General features: G+C 33.9%; 1 protein-coding gene across 1 annotated transcript in view; it reads right to left on the minus strand.

Moving 5' to 3' along the window:
• The window catches only part of LOC129799192 (tyrosine-protein phosphatase non-receptor type 9), an 84,488-nt gene that overhangs the window by 38,540 nt on the left and 26,611 nt on the right, over positions 1–19,337 (minus strand). The window contains exons 2-3 of the mRNA XM_055842873.1: positions 15,503–15,718; positions 14,677–14,907 (exon numbers count right to left, since the gene is read on the minus strand). Of these exons, the coding sequence (XP_055698848.1) occupies positions 14,677–14,907; positions 15,503–15,718 (447 nt within the window). The remainder of the gene's footprint in view (positions 1–14,676; positions 14,908–15,502; positions 15,719–19,337) is intronic.

The raw sequence follows: 19,337 nt of genomic DNA on the forward strand, positions 1-19,337 counted from the left end.
AAATGAGTATCATCTCTAGGAAAGAGATGTAGCGAGAAAAGCCTTGAAAGGCTCCCGGAAAGGCCAGGGAATGAGTGAATCCGCACGTACTTGGAGTACCGAAGTCAACTCACTTTAATGAATGATATGGAAAGTTTCCGGGCTTCTTGTGACATTCTACGTTTCCCTTACATGAACAGGAAGAGGACTTGGTAAGATTGGTTCATGAAATGAAGAACAATGGGCATCCTGTTGAGGCGGATTAGCTGTCCAAATTTACAGCCAAGTTGTCCAAATTAATGACCAAGTTGTCCAAAATAAGAGTCAAATTCACCTCTACATATCAATTCATTTTTAAACGTAATAAAACTAATTTTAGTAAAACTAAGACGATAAATAGCTTGCCAAGTTTCTAATCAACCCTTCTAAAAAGAGAGTAACGAAAAAAGTTAATTAGTATTGAAAATATCGCACTTCAAACTTGGAACATCGATGCTAATAAGCAGACTGTCCAAAATTATGAGCCCTTACCCTAATACTATTCAGAAAGCAATTAATACGAACAGTAATATCTTACTCATCGTATTACTCCATTAGAGTGTACTCTTTCTTACACACGTGATTTTCCATTTGAAATTTTGCATACTATACACCTCTCTTTTCGTTTTTTCTTACTCTTAGTTAGTATAAATATTTTACATCTTTTATATGTGACACCACGGTTAAGCTTCCAGAAAAGATAGAAAAAAAATATTTGTCCGAAACTTCAGTTGTCCGAAGGTAAGCGCGCTTTCCCCTATAACAATCCGAAATTCTTCATAATCAATTTACAACAGTTGCTGATGAAACTGACAATATTTCGAACCAAGTTTTCTGCTGATTTTCAGGTATGAAGCAATTCTTGATTCTTGGGATAATTGAGTGTTTCCTCCCCGAGAAAAAAAAAGACCGGAGAATTGTAATGTTGCGTTTGAGAGACAAGTTAGTTGGTGAGAAGTGATTGTAATTAAAATTAGCGTCAAATACATTCATTTAAGTGAGAGTGAATTGGGTGTATAAAAGTGAGAAAATATATAAGACGCTATAATAGAAAAAAAACCTCTTGACGTCACTCTAAAACAGCTAAAAGACTTGCCAAGAATTTTCTCTCATTTTTTTTTTTTTATAATTCCCAAAACACTGTAAAATCTCTGTGCACGAGAGGGAAAATCCTTAGGAATATTTTCTAACGTTTACCCAGGCAGTAAAAGCCCATACTAATACACACATAGTGGTACATATGAATGAGTTTAAAGAAAATCAACGTGATAAATTCCCTCATTCTCGAGATTGTGGAGAAGGAGAGAATTTTCTAAAACGCAATTTCCATGTTAAATTGTTATTATCAAGTGAAAATCTTGCTTCTATGTGGAAGCATTTTTTTTTCTGCAATATTTGTGGTGGAGGAAAAAAAAGGCAAGGTATTTTGAGTGATTTTTCCGCACTTTTTTTTTACTTTTAAAATCCATGATCTCAAGGGGAGGAAATTTAGAGGAAAATCTGTGTGAATAAGAGGTAGACAAGAACGAAAAAAAAAGAGAAGAGTTATAGAGATGTGATAAAATCCCACCAGTTGGAAAATCTCACCGTTTTATGGATGGAAAAGCACAGGAAATAATCCTCAAATGCAAGATGAAAGTACTCAGGATAGAGAGATGGAAAATGGCTACGAAATTTTCCAATATCGAAAAAGCACTTTGCACTTTGTTTTTTTTTCTTTACTCTTCTGCCAATATTGCACAAAATTTTCCTTTTAATTGCACAGTGTAATTTTTCCCAAGTACACCCTCCACTTTCATTAGATCTACCCTCTTTTGCTTGGTGCAGAGGATATACGTGAGAGGAAAATTGATGGGAAAATCAACTTTTTTTCCAGGCCAACAGATACCGATTATCTTCTCGTCACCCAGACTCTCCTTTTACACTGTGATGCAAATAGATTGAGACACCAGAACACTGGTAGAAATTGGTTGAAAATTGCACAATGCACTTGGTGTTATCTAATCTTCACTGTGTCTCCTATGTACTAAAAAATTTTTCACTTGCAAACTCTGTCTCTGTCTCTATCTCTAGAAAATTGACTCAATAGTGGTGGATTTTCTCAGTGAAAATTTTCTCAACATCAACAACCGTCGACGTTTTCTTCAACACTGAACTTGTGTCACTCAGAATAACTTGTCGCGACTCCTTTTTCGCCCCCGCGCCGTGTCTCTCTAAATTTTATCGCACTTCTCTTTTGGATTTAGTCGAATATGTGCGAGAAAAGTCGCACGGATAAAAGTTGAAGACTTTTCGGGAAAATTTTCCCTCTCTTTTCCTCTCGTTTTCCAAAAAAGGAACAATCGAACCAGACTTTTAATAAAATTGACTAAAGGAAATTTTCACAGACACTTCTGTCCCAATAGACAAATAGGTTGATCCTTTTAGCAAGGATAGACTACACAACAACCACACGACACAGCCGTCAAGTGACTCAATCAACAGCATAAGAACTCCCTTATTCTATATATCTCCCGAAAAGCCACATAGATTGGGCAACATATTTCTATGGATTTTTAGGTATATGTATGAGCAAAAACCGAGGGAGAGTGAATAGGAAGGAAAATCTTCATTAATCGATTGCACCGGAAAATAGCGAGTTTGCGCACAAATAATTTTCCCAAAAAATCGGTTCAGGGAAAATATGCCACACAATTTCCCTCTATAACCGAAAATTCGTCCTTTTGCACCCGATTGCAAATTTTTGCAACGGTTTTTTTTTCTGGTGGTATCATTATCTTAATTGTCTACACAACGAAAGCGAAAATGATCACCTATATATACCATGAAGTAAATAGGGCGTTAAATTGCAGAAATTATATTCAATTAGTTAACAATTTGAACCTTTTGCGCCAAAAATAACAAAAAAAAATGAATGCAAAACATAAAAAATAGCGTAAATAAAACATAAAAGACGATGTAGAATGGAAAACACGATCAATTTGAAAAGTGTGATTCATTTTCAAGTGTTGTGACTGTATTTTTTATGTCGCAAAAATACAAAAACACAAGGTAAGGTCACGCCGTCATCAACACAAATATTGAATCTGCACCAGTGGAGGAGAGTATTGTCGTTTGCATCAACAACTGTCGTGTCTGATTTTTTTACCACTGAATATTCAACATATTCAAGACTGAATTCTGGGGTTGTAATTGGAAGTATTACTGTGTTATTACACTTGCACATTAAAATTTTAATATGATTCACATTAATTGTCGCTGGTGAGAGTCCAAATGTGTAATTTGTGTGTTTGAATCATTTTATATTCAAAATTTGATCTATTTGTTGATAAAAACGTGGACTTGGCCCGCAAAATTTGATATAAATTGATTTATAGCATTAATGCGAAAAATTAATGCGATTTTCTCTTTAATTTTTTAATGTGAAAAATATTTATGCCTTAGGTAAATTTAAACTTATTTTTGCAGGCCAAATCCACCTCTTTATCAATAAATAGAAAATTCCCAAATATTAAGTGACTCAAAGACACAAATAACATATTTGGAAGCTCACAAGCGACAATTAATGTGAATCTCATTAAAATTTTAATGTGCAAGTGTGATAGCGCCGTTAGGGGAAGTGTACCAAATTTCGGCCACTTTTTTGTTCCTCAAATTTTCATGATCTTTTAGGTTTTGCTTCCACTAGAAATTTTACAATGCAAAAAAAGGCGAAAACAGTGTCTCTTCGACGAACGAAATGATGTGGAATTGGAATTGTAAGAATTCCGGAAGCACAATGAACTATGATAATAAAGGTAGCCGAAACCAAGGCTATGTCTCCATTTTTCTTCATTTTAAAATGAATTAAGAATGATTTTAGAGAAAATAAAGAAGATAAACTATCTGCAAGGTTCCAAGCAACACTCCTTATAAAAAAGTAACAATATTCAATTTGCATTAAAAATATTACATTTTAAAATTCTAATTGAGTAAAGAAATATTATATGAACGTTGGATATGTAGATAACTAATTGTAATATCCCTTTTTGTCTCCCTCCTTATTATTAGAATTGTGCTTCCAATGGGAAGATAGGGGCTACATAGTTTCAGAAGAGTTTAGGTAATTCTATTCCATTTCTTACTTCTATTTACGTCCACGCAGTGAGCCCTACTGGATTCTACAGGGAGTCCCGCTTTAAGAGAATTATTCGGGACCGAAAAAAAAACCCGCGAATGTACTCCAGTGTCACAGGAAAATTGCATACCCACAGGAGATATCAGCCTAAAAATGTTTTTATAAATTAGCTCCCAAGAGTAGGCAATTCATATCAATTTCTTTCATACTCTTTTCTCTCAAGATCGGACTCCCTGTATTCAAAAATTTCCGATTAGAGTTAGACAGAAGAGGGCATCTCGTCTTGGCGATCTGAACTATATTTCTTAGATTTCGGCGGAAGAGGATTTGTGGCGATGGTTAGGTCATCACAAAAGGGTGGTATGCGGAAGAACGAGCATTTTATTTGCCAACGGACAGCCCTAAAGCTATTCAGACATGGTTACTAACTTGGTGTCAGGTGGCAACCGGCCGTGAAATTCAAAGCAATTTTTTTCTTGACCTTTGTAGGAGAAAGTGCCCATGCTTTACACGGTCCCAAGCTTCATAATGATTAAATTTTCCGTATGTTTCTCAATAAATGTGACTCATCGCACCCATGTTTTAAAAACTAGGGAAAAGTGTCTTGTGACATAAGACATGAAATCGAAAGATCTCGAAGACTAGGTAACCCTTTTAGATCATTAGGGAGAACCGGGGCACAATTAGTCAGAGGTAGAATTAGACAGCGGACTTTTCTAGTTTACCTTAGAATATACCTTGAGCAAAGTATTATTTGATTAAAGTAGGAACACATCTTCATAATCTCTAAAAATTTATAAGCATTTTTTTTTATAAAATGAATATAAAATTGCTAAAATTGTACACCAAGAGATGGTTAACTGTTACTACAACACGAAATAAGTATTGTCACAACTAAAATCCAAAACTCAAATCAACTAATCCTCAGATGAGGTTTGGTTTTACGCTCGAGGCTTGTCCCAACACTCATGGAGTTATTCTCAAACCTCATCGATTGTGAGGATGACCAAAGCTAGTTTCAACCCATTGTCAATCGAAAAACATCTCGACTAAAGTATATTCCTTAATCGGAAACATTTAAGTATATACTTCAGCCGAGATGAAATTTTACATTGAAATTGAGTATTTTTTCACTAAGATAATGAAGATATATTTTTTTATTTAAATATTTTTTTTTTTTATTTTCTGGGAAGAAAATTTTATTTTTTATTCTGGGCTGAACTTTCCCATCCGACAATCACAGGATTATTGTTTTTGATATACTCCTATGATATAGCCAGTCTTCCTGGGAAGGTTAAAACAACCAATGTTGTTCTATTAATGAGTGATGGCAATATAATGATAAGTAAGCACGAACTCCATTTCCTTTTAATATTAATTTATTGAAAATTTTTCTTGAATTAACCTACGTAATGTGCTACTTTTATGAAATATCTGTGCCAAATCCTGGGAAATATTAAGTGTATTAGACGCATTGAACTAAGAGAATGTGTTTTTCATCAAAACTTTCAAGGTTTTTCTCAACACTCGACAAACGTGAAAAAAATCTGAAAATTATTTCACAGTTTGACAATTCTATAAGGGAATTCTATAACAATATGACAATGTCATATGCCAAATTTGCGTGGACCAAGAGTAAGACCACATTAAAGGCAGGGGAGCATTGAATGGCTATTCCAAAGAGCTCTGAGAAGCTCTGAATGAGTCATATGAATCGCACTTTTGAATACTTTGTCATACTGTTTACAGAATTCTCCTACTGGATTGATATTCAAAAATTAAGAATATTAGTGAGACTTTAGAAAGAAATGCAGTAGAAATAAATATTTTATAAACGAAAATTGTAATAAAAATAAATAGGGGAAGTGCACAACCTTCGGACGATTCAAACTTCGGATAAATCATTTTTTTCTATGTTCCTAATGATTTCAATCTATGACTCTTTTCAGGAAGCTTAAGGCATTGGACTAGATATTAAAATATAATATTACAACGGGTCAAATTCATTAAAAACATATTGAAAAAACTGAGTTGTTCGAAGCCTAAGGCGTCTGAAGGTAACACACTTTCCCCTATTTCAAGCTTATTCCAATATACTTCGTCACTTCGTCACCTAAAACACTCAAATCCTCGAAATGTCATTAATATCGCCTCTGTGCGGGTAAATGTTATTTTTCGTTTTTAAGTAAGGAAGCGCTTAGTTTATTTTTTATGACTATGATTAGGATTTTGAAAAATCAGAAAGCACTTACACTGAGAAAGAAAAGAGGCTACGATTAACTTTTTTCGTCATAACTAACACTTTTCGGGTGTAAAAATATATCAACATTTTTTAATGTTAATTTTACACCTTTTGAGGGTAAAATCAACATGAAAAAAGAATAAGTTTAACCTATAATACACCTAAGAAGCATAATATTTACACCGATTTCGGATCAATACTGCAGGGTAAAATTAAGATTTCCGGAATGTTATTTTGACTTTTTCGGATTTCTCTCAGTGTACGATAAATGGATTTCCACTGTAAAAAATTAATTAAAAGAAAAGTAATGTCCAAAGCCCATAAGAAATGTGTTTTCTAAAAATGCTTTTTTTGTCAATGTTTTTCAAGTAATTTTCTTTTTGCTTTTTGTTTAAAAGTTTCTTCAAAAATATAAAAATAAACGATATGTTGTCATTTCAAAAACAATATCCGGCTACAACACTTGTTGATGTAGACGACAATATGGGAAAAAATCTCTTATAGCAAAAGCATTTTCAAATCCTCACATTGAGCTATATATGCATGCGACAAACGGCAAATATTGTTCTTAACATGCTTTTTGCCATGGCACGATTTTCTACTCAACGTTTTGATTTTTACAATGAAGGAAGGGACATAGTAAGAGGCACCACCGAAATCACACATTATCAATTTCATAAATAAACACTTCTTGAGAAAAATTCATTCAATTGACAGCTCTCAAAATTCAATTGAGATATGTATGACGCGTATAGAGGCCTTTTTTTTCTCTGTACGATGTACATTTTGTTGCGTGTTACCTCTCTTTGCTTATTCAGTTCAAGAACGGGAAATGGAATTTAATGAAATTATTAAAATGGACTTGACAAAAGAGGAACCTACAAAGAGTATCCATCACCTGTCCCCGCCAATGCGTGGTTTCTAAAGCGCGTATCGTTGGCTTTTTGCGTGTTTCTCCAATGAAAACGCACTAAGAAATTTTTATATATATTTTTTTTCATCAATTGATTCCCGAAAAAAAAGCACCTGCCGTCACTGGTCACTCCTCTACTTCGCACTATATATGTGAACGTTTTTATCTACTGTGTGAGTCTACAAATTCCTCCAAAAGTCTTCAATTGGCAACCGAGAGGTTTGTGTTAGAACGTCTTTGAACATTTTTTTTTTGAAATTCAAAAGTCATACAGCAGATGCAAAATTTCGCACTTTTTTCCGCATTTTTCACCTTTGGACAATGTAAAAAATTGCAAATAACTAACTTGACGGGAGGGAAACTGTCGATTTTTCATCACCAGAGAAGACACAAAATAAAACTAAAGACACTCGTAGAAAATTGACAGTCATTGAGCTCTCGGCTCGGACTATGATTAAACTTAATGTTTTTTAACTACACACACTATCTCATTGAATATTTTATTGTACATTTTTTTACTTTATCCAATATGCCACACATGCAAAATTATAGTCACTCCAAAAGTATATATCTTTCCATATTGGCAAAAGTGGATTTTTGTAAGTGTGTAAGCATTGTCGGCTGAATGCTATTAAATTACTCGTAATTTTTCACTATGAAATGTATATTTTAAGTAAGAAACCGTTTTCTTTAGGAAATTTCGCCAAAGCATCTTTAATTGTTTCCAATTCAGTGAAACTTCTTTATTACAAGTTATTCTTCTTTTTACATCAATCAAATAAAGAAATATGTGCTTTTCGGTGCCGGACAATTAATTTGACGGACGATGAAGTTACTAACTGGGGATGAACATATTAATTACCATACAGTTAATTTATATACAACACAACTGTTATTTCAGACAAATTTTCAAGAGGTGAAAACACTCTCAGAACTACACGTGCTAATTTTTAATTTGACTAAAATATTTATCTTAGGATACTCTTGAATTCTACGTGCTTATAATTTTTTCTTCAAGAAGCTTAATTAGATGAATCAATTTGTTTGATTAGATAAAATGCATTTTATGTTTATTAAAGTTGCTTTAAAGATGATCTAATTGATAAATTATTGCGTTTGGGGTAAGTGTACCAAATTTCGGCCAGCTTGCAATTTCGACCACTTGTCTTGTTCCTCAAATTTCCGTGAATTTTTAATTTTAGCATGTTCTAGAGATTATACAATGCAAATAAAATCAAAAAGTATTTCTTTGACGAACAAGAAGATGTGAAAAAGACTTTGACAAAATTCCGGAAGGGCGGAAAGATAATGAAAATGGCCAAAATATTACCCAAAACTATGTCTATATTTTTATTCATTTTAAAATATTTTTGTATTAAAAATATGACATTTCAAACTTAAGATTCACTACTGAGAAAAAAAAGAAGGTGCGATTAATTTTTTTCCTGGTAACTTTAACACTTTTTAGGTGTAAAAATATATGAACATTTTTTAATGTTAATTTTACACCTTTTTAAGGGTAAAATTAACATGAAAAAGTGTAACTTTTACCCCCAATACACCTAATAAGGGTAATATTTACACCGACTTCGGATCAATACTGCAGGGTAAAATTAACATTTCCGGAATGTTATTTTAACTTTTTCGGATTTCTCTCAGTGAAGATGATCGAATAGATAAATTATTGCGTTTGGGGCAAGTGTACCAAATTCCGTCCAGCTTGCAATTTCGGCCACTTGTTTTATTAAATGTTTTTTGATAAATAAAATAAAAAGTATCTCTTTGACGAACAAGAAGATGTGAAAAAGACTTTGGAAAAATTCCGGAAGGGCCGAAAGATAATGAAAATGGCCAAAATATTACCCAAAACTATGTCTATATTTTTATTCATTTTAAAATGTATTAAGAATGATTTAGGAGACAACAAAGATGATGAACTATCTACAAGATTCCAAGCAACACTCCTAAAAAAAGTAAGAAAAAAAAACAATTTGTAATAAAAATATGACATTTCAAACTTTTCAAGATTCACTGACTGAGAGAAATCCGAAAAAGTGAGAAAATCTCAATCGTCCCAAATTGTAAATGGTTCCAAATTATCCCATTTTATACTAGTTCGTTTTTAAAAACGACAAGGTCTTTCGTATTTCATGTATTTAAAAACTAATTCAGATAGATATATCTATCTCAGATGATCTCAACGATCCAGTTTTGTTGATATGTGAGATGTACATTATTGATATATAAACGGAAATCGATCACTATCGATCTACGGTGTCGGTTGATCGTAAAAATTACTTTTGAAAAAAAGATAGGTCTTGCGTTTTCGCCTACTTTATTTGGTAGATCCTGTTGAACCAAAAACTAAAAGGATGTAATAATTCTGGACTTCTCTTGATCCTTACGAAAGCCCAAATCCACCTGTGCATAAGGCTTATTTTGACCATGTCCTCTTTGACTATTTTGACACTTCCAAAAGATCACTTTAAGGAACATCCATCGGCTAACAACTAAGCATCGGCTTAGTTTTTGTTTGTTTCTGAGAAAGAATTCTTTATTTGAAAAATTATTCCGGGAAGCAAATAGAACTGTAAAAACTTGATTCGAATCAAAGAAATCATCTCGTTTTGAGGTGTTTCGTCTGGTTCTTGGCTCCACTGTCTCTTTATCGGATGCAGCGACACCAACGGGAATTTTCCTACTTGTGACTAATTTCATGTCCTCATGCTGTCATACGTTAATCTTGGAAATTAATTGGTTTTGAGTGAAGTGAAATTATTATAAAAAGGAGAAAAGCATCATATATTGTTTTTTCTCACCGCATCTCTAACTCAATATATATTTCACAGGTATATCTCTTGCTATAATTCTCACGGAAATACTTGAGGTTCAGGATCTCATACTTTCATTCTTTCGATAGTAGGCAAATCATAGGAATCATCCTTCACAAGAATAGTCAGATTGGTACTCATGCTTTTATTACTTACTTTCTCAGGTAAATCCTAACACTGGCCTAGGTTGCATTTTTGCCGGTATAGCGGAATGTTCTATTTAGTTAATTGTTTATGTCTTTCTCTCCCGACGTATACGTTTAAGTGCAAATGTTTTTGAAAACCCTATTTTGATGGCACTTTGAAGCTTCATGAAATGTGTAGTATAGTATTATATAGTTATTAAAACATGTATTGCCTTGGATCAGATTTATTAGGGATCGAAGATTAAGTTTATTAAGTTTACAAATTACAATTTCCTGATTCTTTTGAGAATATCCTATATTTTCCGTATTAAATTCTTTAGCATTATCTTATATTTTTTTACACCAACATTTTCCTCTCAGTGTATCTGTAAATTCTCATCACATATGAGTGTAAAAAAATACAAAGTCAAGCACTTCAATGTGTTAGAAATCCCCTCCGAAAAAATATCTACAAGTGTTGGTTGCTGTTTTCATTATCACCTGGCACGAGTTATGACTGTGTCGTGACTTTTTGGCATTAAATTGGTATTTGTAGACTTTTCCATGTGTTCTATTTGAATTTTTTACACAAAGTGGGTGTAAAAATGTCCAGAAAAAAAAGAACTATACCGATTTTCTTCTTCAACGATAACTGCAAACAAGGGTGAGCATTATTGCTTCTGAACATTAAAACCCCATTGCATGGAAAGAAATAATTCCACTGACACATTAGGAGGAAATTTATGGGGTGTAGCATGTGACAAATTTCCTCTATCACTCCCTCAGAGTAAAATTGATTTTCCACGAAAGAAATAACACTGATAATTTAACTGGAAGTCATAGATTAAGCATTAAATCGTGATACAAAACACTGAAACATGAAGATTTATCCGGTAGAGATTCATGAGAAAATTTCCAAAGCCGGAAAAATTGTCTTGAAGAAAAAATGCACGTGCGTACGCCCACAAAATTGTAGAAATATTTCTATTTTGCTGTATCACGTAGTAAAACAACGGGAGAAAAACAAATAAAAGGCAAGAGGGGTGGTAAATGACTTAATTGAAAATTACAAAAAAAAAGAGAAAATACTCAGCAGATGAAGCGAAATAGTGATGTGAAATTTTTCTATTTTGAAGTGATTTAAATTGAATTATTTGTATAAGAATGAAAGTCATTTTTCGGTCTTTTTTTTATTGTGGTGTGAAATTCTAAAGAGACATTAAAAAATAGAGAGCAAATTTTCCCGTCCGAAAAACATTCACTTTGTGACTTCTTGCCTTACTTTTATTGCTCGAACTCTGCGGAGCGGCACAGTATATACCATTCGTAAATTTTTTTATGCTTTTCAACTTCTACTCAAAATCTTCAGGGAGTTTTATTTTGACGTAAATTTGAGAAATTGACGTAAGGCGTTCAATGATTTAACGAAATTTGTTCGTTATGAGATCTAGAAAACCAAACGGTTAATGATACCGACTTGTGGTTTCCGGGAGAACTTATACAAGTGGACGTTAAATGGAACTGCTTACCACTATTTTTTGCTATTTCGAAAACATCTCCAATGATTTTTTGAGTTTTAGAAATGTTTTGCTCAAATGGACATTTTTTCATATTTTAAAAAGGAAACTTTGATAACGATTTTGAAATCACTAGGGCCAATTTTGAATTAAAATAAAAAATGTCATTTTAGATGGGATAAAGCGAGAGAGAAATAGGGGAAAATGCAAAAGAAAATCCAGTTTAAGGTAATGCCCACTTATGGAGGGGGTGGGTCACCGAATAGAGGAAGTCCATGTCTATCACCGTTTGGCATCCAAATCCGCAAAATCGTAGAGTGTAATGGCCTCTACACACGAAAGAAATTTATGTGCATATTGAAAAGTTTTCTTGAACAAGCGTAGGGAATTTGCTACAGTATGGACATAAATTTCTCTACTTTGCAGAGGTCATAAGAAATAAGAATATTTAAATAAAATTGATCAATTTCCAGTACATTACAGATTCATTGCCGATTGAAGCCAATGATGCCGGGTTGGAAATTTCAAGATCTTTCAAAAAGATCCAAATTTAAATAATTCCCTTCAAAACGAAGCCCCCTCGAGAGGTTGATCTATATGAGCTTCGAAAATTAAAAAAAAGGGTGGCAAAGCATCCCAGGCTTTGCGAAATGCCTGAACTCGTGACTTAGGTGCTGTACCTAAAAAGCATTTTCGGATCATTTACCGTTTATCTATTTTAACTAATTCATAAATTACTCAAAATATTTCCCAAAATACACCCCAGGAGTAATTTTATTGAATTTTGAATAAAAATTAGTTATCGGTTATGAACAAGTTCATTACCGGTTTAAAACCGATTGGAACAGGTTCAGTTTTGTCGGAAATTGCAAGACCTTTCCAACGAGCCCAAACATGACAACATTAGATGGATAAATGCGCTCTCTAGGACCTTTTTAACTTTTGACCTTGAAAAATCTTTATTAGGAATGATTCAACGGTAATTTCACACATGATCAATTGTCCGCCTGAGTAATCTCTAAATTATATCCAAAAATGAAAAAAATCGCACGACGCGATTTCCAGCAATCCAAAAAAAATGGTTTTGGAGGGGAAGGTGAGGGGTGGGGGATAAATTAGGGGAATGGTAACGATCCTTGAATCGACTTATGGGGTTCACCCGAAGGTCTCAAGTTGCTATCTCTTACCGTTTGGCCTCTAAAACTGGCAACAGCCGGACAGACAGACGGACAAACAGCCTGACGACATTTCTCAGAAATCGTCTAAAACGTGGAGATTTGTTGACAAAACTGGCAAATTTTCCGGTCAAAGATGTCTATCAAATCCGAAAATGTGTGAAATCGCTATGGCAAATTTATTTTGATTTTTCGCTTTTAGGTTATAATTCTTGCGAGCAACGCAATAATATCAACCACAAAAAGTTCAATATTTCACTCTTGAATTCAGTTGAGAAAGTTTTAAGAGTTGAGTTTGGAGATTTGCGCGGTTTGTCCATGGACGATCTTCGAAAGATCCACCTGGGTTTGTCCGAGGGTGATTTTGTGGGGAAGATCCCCCTTATTCCCGGTTCTGAAATCGCCCATCTGGCCGCTGATCCCTTTGGTCATGAGTCAACAGAGGATAGTTGAGAGGGGTTGATAGGTCATATCGTACCCCAAAAATCATAACAATATGCTGTTCTCTCTTTGATCAGCATATAAACTTTTAAGTCTCCGGCACACCTTTTAGATCAGGAAAATTTCATAAAGTCGAAATTCGCATCCCTTTCTTTCTCAAAACTATTGCATATATCTATTTCACTCTTTTGCACTCTTCTTCTTATTTTAAACATCACAACAAATTCAACTTAGCTCAAACGAATTTGAAGTGCGAGGGAATAAGATAGACATACGCAAAACTTTTAAGAAAGAAAGGGAAGTCAATTTTGATTTCATAAAATTTTACTGATCTAAAAGGTGTGCCGGAGCCATTAACTTCGAAATTTATCAAGTTACAAATTTTTCTTCAAATCTACAAACACTATACTTCTAAATATACTTCAGTGACCTTGAGACATGCCTTTTAACGAACTTTGAAGGTCATAAGTTTAGAAGGGTCTATATGAAAAATAGGTCAGATTTATTAAAGGAATATGGGAAAAATATGAAGTTTTCGAGCGCAGAATGTGTGCGAAGTCTGAAAGCCATCCGCTACAGAAATAAAGTCACGAGTTCGTGTATTCTGCAAAGCTGCGACACTTTGCAATCCCTTTTTCTTCTCACTTCACTTTGACGGAGAAAAATTAATTAAGGCGGAAAAAAAGTAGAAAAAATTAATTTCACATTAAATGAATAGCTGTCTCATATTGCACATTTTTTTTTAGCCAAGTGCGAGTGTGAGAGATGGCGAAGAATGGGTGATTTTTAGTGTTTCTATAAAGGGAAAATATGTAGGTCACTGGAATTACTTGAAGCGCAAAGATTGAAGATCATTACTTTGGCGATAGTATGTTGTGTGTACTATATATTGTATTAAGAAGAAAGAAAAATAATAATTCAAGAGAGTGAGATTTATCAAATCAACTCACTGATTTGCTTTCATTCTGTATCTCTCTTATTTCTGTATTTTTATCACGGAGATTTTCTCCAGAGATTTCAGCCCACTCACTGAGAAAAATGAACCATCAACATTGCACAAGATAATTTTTCCATCATTAAGACTTCTTGTGGGCCTCTCCCAAAGACTTCCATAATTATTTCAAGTGAAATATAAAAATAGAAAATGAACCCATTATGGATTAACAAGCATTTCACTGCCATAATTATATCTGTTTTGAAGAAAGGAAATTCTCTAATGAGGAGAGTTACAACGAAGTCGGTCACTAAATATAGTAGATATATATATATATATTTTTTAATAGAAAAGCAAACTTACCTTCAGCAGAGTTAGAATCTTCTGAGATAGATCATAGTCAAAATTGGAATATTTCGATCCACTCATGTCGTAGATAAATACTAGGCCGGCTTTCTGGGTATCGGCATTCTGAAGGGCTACATCCAATTGGTACACGACGCCTTGAAGGGTGGTTTTGTGGGTCACAGTCAGTGGGTAGTGAAGATTAGCTGTGAAGAGTGCAATGGCAGCACCTGTTGCATCTCGCTGGGGCTGAAAATCACATAATCGTGGTTAAGAATCTCCCTTAAAAGCTCCTTCATGCTGATTTTCTAATTTTGGTACAAAATAATCATGATACAAGAAAACGGAGTCTACAATCATTTTCTAATGTCTCAGTTAGTAACATGCAATTTTAGACAATCTAATGTTTGAAAATTAAAAATTCCTTATCAGTTCATAACCGGTTTATTACCGTTTCATAACCGATTGCAATAGGGTCAGGCATGTTAAGAATTCCAAGACCTTTCCAACGAGCCAAATTTGATTTTATTCGGTTGAGAAATACTATGTCTAGAGCCTTTTTAACATTTGACCTTGGAAAATCGTTATTAGGAAAGATTCACCGGTATAAGGCTGAAATGTCCGCCTGGGTCATCCCGGAGGGGAAGGGGCAGGTGTAAATTAAAATCAACAGCTAAAAATTGGGATCTAAAGAAAATTTTCTAGAACATTGAAAGTTAGTCTGATCACCGCTGTATTAATTTGTTTAAATTTAAATGCACAAAAAGGACTACAAATACTAAAAAAAGGCGATTCAGGGTTAACAAATGCATATTGTAAAAGTTTAGTAAATAATTTTCACTACCAAAATGGTGAATTTTCCCGTCTCCAGTTCACTCCTCAGTGGATCGCACATTGGATCGAAACTGTAGAGGCCCTCCTTTTGACGAATTAATTCATGTTGTTCATAGAGAGCAACAGCTCGTGGCACGTCAAATTTGCGAGCCAGAAGAAATTTTATAGCCGTGGCCGGTGAAACTGCTTTGCGACTGCTCACGGCATCAATAAATTGCTGAACAGCCTGAAAAATGCACAATTGAGGAAAAAAAAATTGTAATTAATAAAAAAAAACGCAAAAGTATGTTTAAATGAATTCAATATACTGCCAGGTGGAAATAATTTTTCAAAGTAAATACACCATGTTCCAAAAGATGTTGAGCATGAAGAAGAAAGACAGAGATGGGGAGTCTTGTACCATGAGAAGCTATCCAACAAGACTCTTCCAAGAAAATTGGTCTTTTTTCTTCTTCTCTGAGCTCTCTGGGTTTCATCATTTGCCTCTTGGATCTTGGTTAGAAATCATCCCAAGGAGCATTTATTCAAAAATGCTTACAGTTGAATAAAAAAGAATTGTTACGGAACTACTATTCGCTTAAAAAATTATTAAGAGTACTTCTAAAGAATTTTTAGTGTTTTTTATAGGTATAGGTGACGTAATTTATTTGAATTGTTCGTTTTCATAACTACGGCGTTCCTGTAACTTCTTCGAGAGAAATACCCTGCGCGTATGCAAATTTTCTAGGTGCATAAAGAACACTAGAACACTAGAAATCACTAAAACATATTTAACACGTCACCGTGAAGATGATGTGTTTGCCAAAATCTTCAAAGCGTTTAGAATCTATTATCAAAATCACTAAAGCGTTTAGAATTCTTTTTATAGTGTTCGGAATTCGTTTTATGGACTTATTCTGGTTTATAGCCACTTAAAATCTTCAAACCGTTTAGAATTGATTGTCAAAATCTAGATAGTGTTTAGAATCTGCTGTCAGAAACATCAAAACGTTTAGAATCAATTATCCGTATCTCCCAAATGTCTAGAATTTACTACCAAGAGTTTCTCTTCTCTTCCCCATAGTAAAATTCCGCGAAAATTCCAGTGGAAAACTAGCGTCCAAATTGCAATAATCCGCGGAATTTGATGCTAAAATTCCACTAAGTTTTTCATGGAATTTCAAGTACGATCAACTGGAATTCCAGCGTTGAATTCCGCAGAGTTCCGCGGAACATTTATATGGAAACTCACACGTGAAACGTCCGCGGGATAAGCTGGAAAAATCCTATGGAAAATTCCACTATCTTTCCATAGGGGTTTCGTTTATTATCTGAAATGTTAATTATTTTTTGCTGGTTTAGTAAAACATATTAAAATCATTGTAATCTTTGGTATTTCTTTAATAATCAGAAGTAAAATCATGAGGTGCATGTGACAACTTCCTCCATTTTTTATAGGTGGAAAAATCCACATAAAATCCACGAACATTTCCATGGATGTATTGCACAGAAAATATCCTCTATAAATCCATGGGAATTTCCTTGGATCCTATCATGGAAAATTCCTATGGAATTTTTTAAGGAAAGATACTGGAAAATTCCGAGGAATTTTTCGCTTGTGATTCATATTTTGCTTTCTTTTGCTATGGGGTTGTTTTAAGTTTTTGGCTGTCAGACTCAATCAGGTCTACATAGCCATTTCGCACACTCTTATTTACATACGAGTTCCATCTGTTTTCTTTTTTTCCCATATGTTTGCTCCTCTCGTCTCTCCCTATCAAATCTTAAATCCTTTTTTCCTCCCTAATATTTTTATCATACTTCCTTCTTGATATTTTTGTATTCAATTTGTAGCTTTTTTTTTCTAAGGACGGTGAAAAACTGTTTTCCAATTATTCAGCGGACGTGCTTCGATCAAGGATCGAACCGAGGGCCTCAGCGTCACAAAGCCAACACTTTGCCCATTGAGCTACCGAGACCCCTTACCAAAAGTTTAAAGCGTTTAGAACTTGTTGTCAAAACTTTTGAAGCGTTTAGAATCAATTGTCAAAATTTTAGTGGCAGCGTTTAGAATTTACCGTTACAATCTTTGAATGGCATAATGTCCTAGACACACTTACGACTTAAGCCGAGAGGCGGCTTAGTGGAAAATGACGAAAATGCACTTAAACCATTATTTCTAATATAATTACGCTAAGCCGTCTCTCGGCTAATCCTCAGGTCTGTCGAGGCCCTAAGATTTTCTGTCACCAATATTTTAAAAATATTTAGAAAATCTGGCGAAATGTATAGAATCAGAGCATGATCTTGACTCGACAATACTCAAGATCAAGCTGTCAACTGTGTACTTCCACAAGTCTAATAGCCGTCTCATTGCCTTCTTATAGGCATTTGTTTCTTAATACATTATTTTCCTTTTGGAAGAAATCGACAGATCGATACTCGAGTGAACCGTGAGAGGCACAGTTATCTACCCCTTGGCAATAACCGTTTGAAACCGAACAAACGTCAAATAAAAATTGTACGTCAATGGTCAAAATGCTAACTGTAGGGTAAAGTGATATAATTTGGAATTAGTGTTACAAGTTGGACAATTCGCCGGTACAAGTTGGATATGGCTTTTTTCTTGACAAATAGAGTACAAAATTTGTTTTTAAGCACAAGGAACCAAATTATAAAACTAAGGCATTAAAAATATACAAATAAAAATGAAGTACTAAATTTATCAAGAAAAAAAGCCCTGTCCAAATTGTATCATTGCCCAACTTGTACCACTTTACCCTAAGATAATTCTGTAAAGGTATAACAATATCATCTGACAAATATAAAATTTTTAAAGTGGTAAATTCGGAAGAGCTAATCATAAATCCGTTTCATATCAGTTACTAAAAGCTTCATAGAATTGTTTACAATGGCAAATCAATGACCACTGGGATTTAAGTTTGTCACACATCTTGAATTTACCATGAAAATTTGTAATATGACATTGTCATATTGTTACAGAATTCCCCTCCTGGACAAACTCATTGTGTCGTTTATTCGATTTCGAATGGTTCTTGCTCGCCCCTGTCTTATAGCGTTATTTTAATTAAACTTTATTTGACCTTTGAAAATTCCTACTTATTGCTACTTGGGATCTTTCTTCCATTTGATCATAATAAAAGATTTCTTGAGTCTTTCGACAAATATTGAGTTCAGTATTTTTCTGAAGCAAAAATCACTTCTTGAGAAATTTTCTCTTGAGAGTCTTCTGCACACAATTTTCTTCTTTTTTTTTATTCTTTTATTTCAATTTATGCTAAATATTTCCAAGAAATGCTTTTTGCCTCAGAAACAGTGTAGGATGAAAAATTATATATGGTAGAAAAAATAGAACACCAACCCTCAGTAACCAATTGAGAACGTAGCGAAAGAAATTGAAACCCTTTCGACGATTCATGGCTGGAAAATCACAATTTTTCACCTTTTCAAATTTTCTTTCACTCTTTTTCACACTTGATTAACCATTTTTTTTTTGCTTGATCTTTGAGACTGTCTCTTTAGCACATTTAGCAGCACATTGCATTGAAGAAAAACACAAGAAATTTCTCTCAATTGGCCTCAAAAATCCATTTGCACATAGTAAAAAATTTTCACATTATTGTTGCAGATAATATTGCTAAAGAAAACAGCAAATATCTTTTTGGTCCAAGTACAGTGAAAATCACTTAAAGTGCTATGGAGTTTCTTCTTTAAAAGAAGAAGCCCAACAACCACAAATGTACAGTTAGAATGTTCAATCTTATGCTTATGCTATTGCCAATATTAAAGGAACTTCTGCCACTCTGATCCAATTTAATCCAAATTCAATTTTCTGAGTACAAGTG

The sequence above is a fragment of the Phlebotomus papatasi genome, chromosome 1 (assembly GCF_024763615.1).
Source record: "Phlebotomus papatasi isolate M1 chromosome 1, Ppap_2.1, whole genome shotgun sequence".
Lineage (NCBI taxonomy): Eukaryota > Metazoa > Arthropoda > Insecta > Diptera > Psychodidae > Phlebotomus > Phlebotomus papatasi.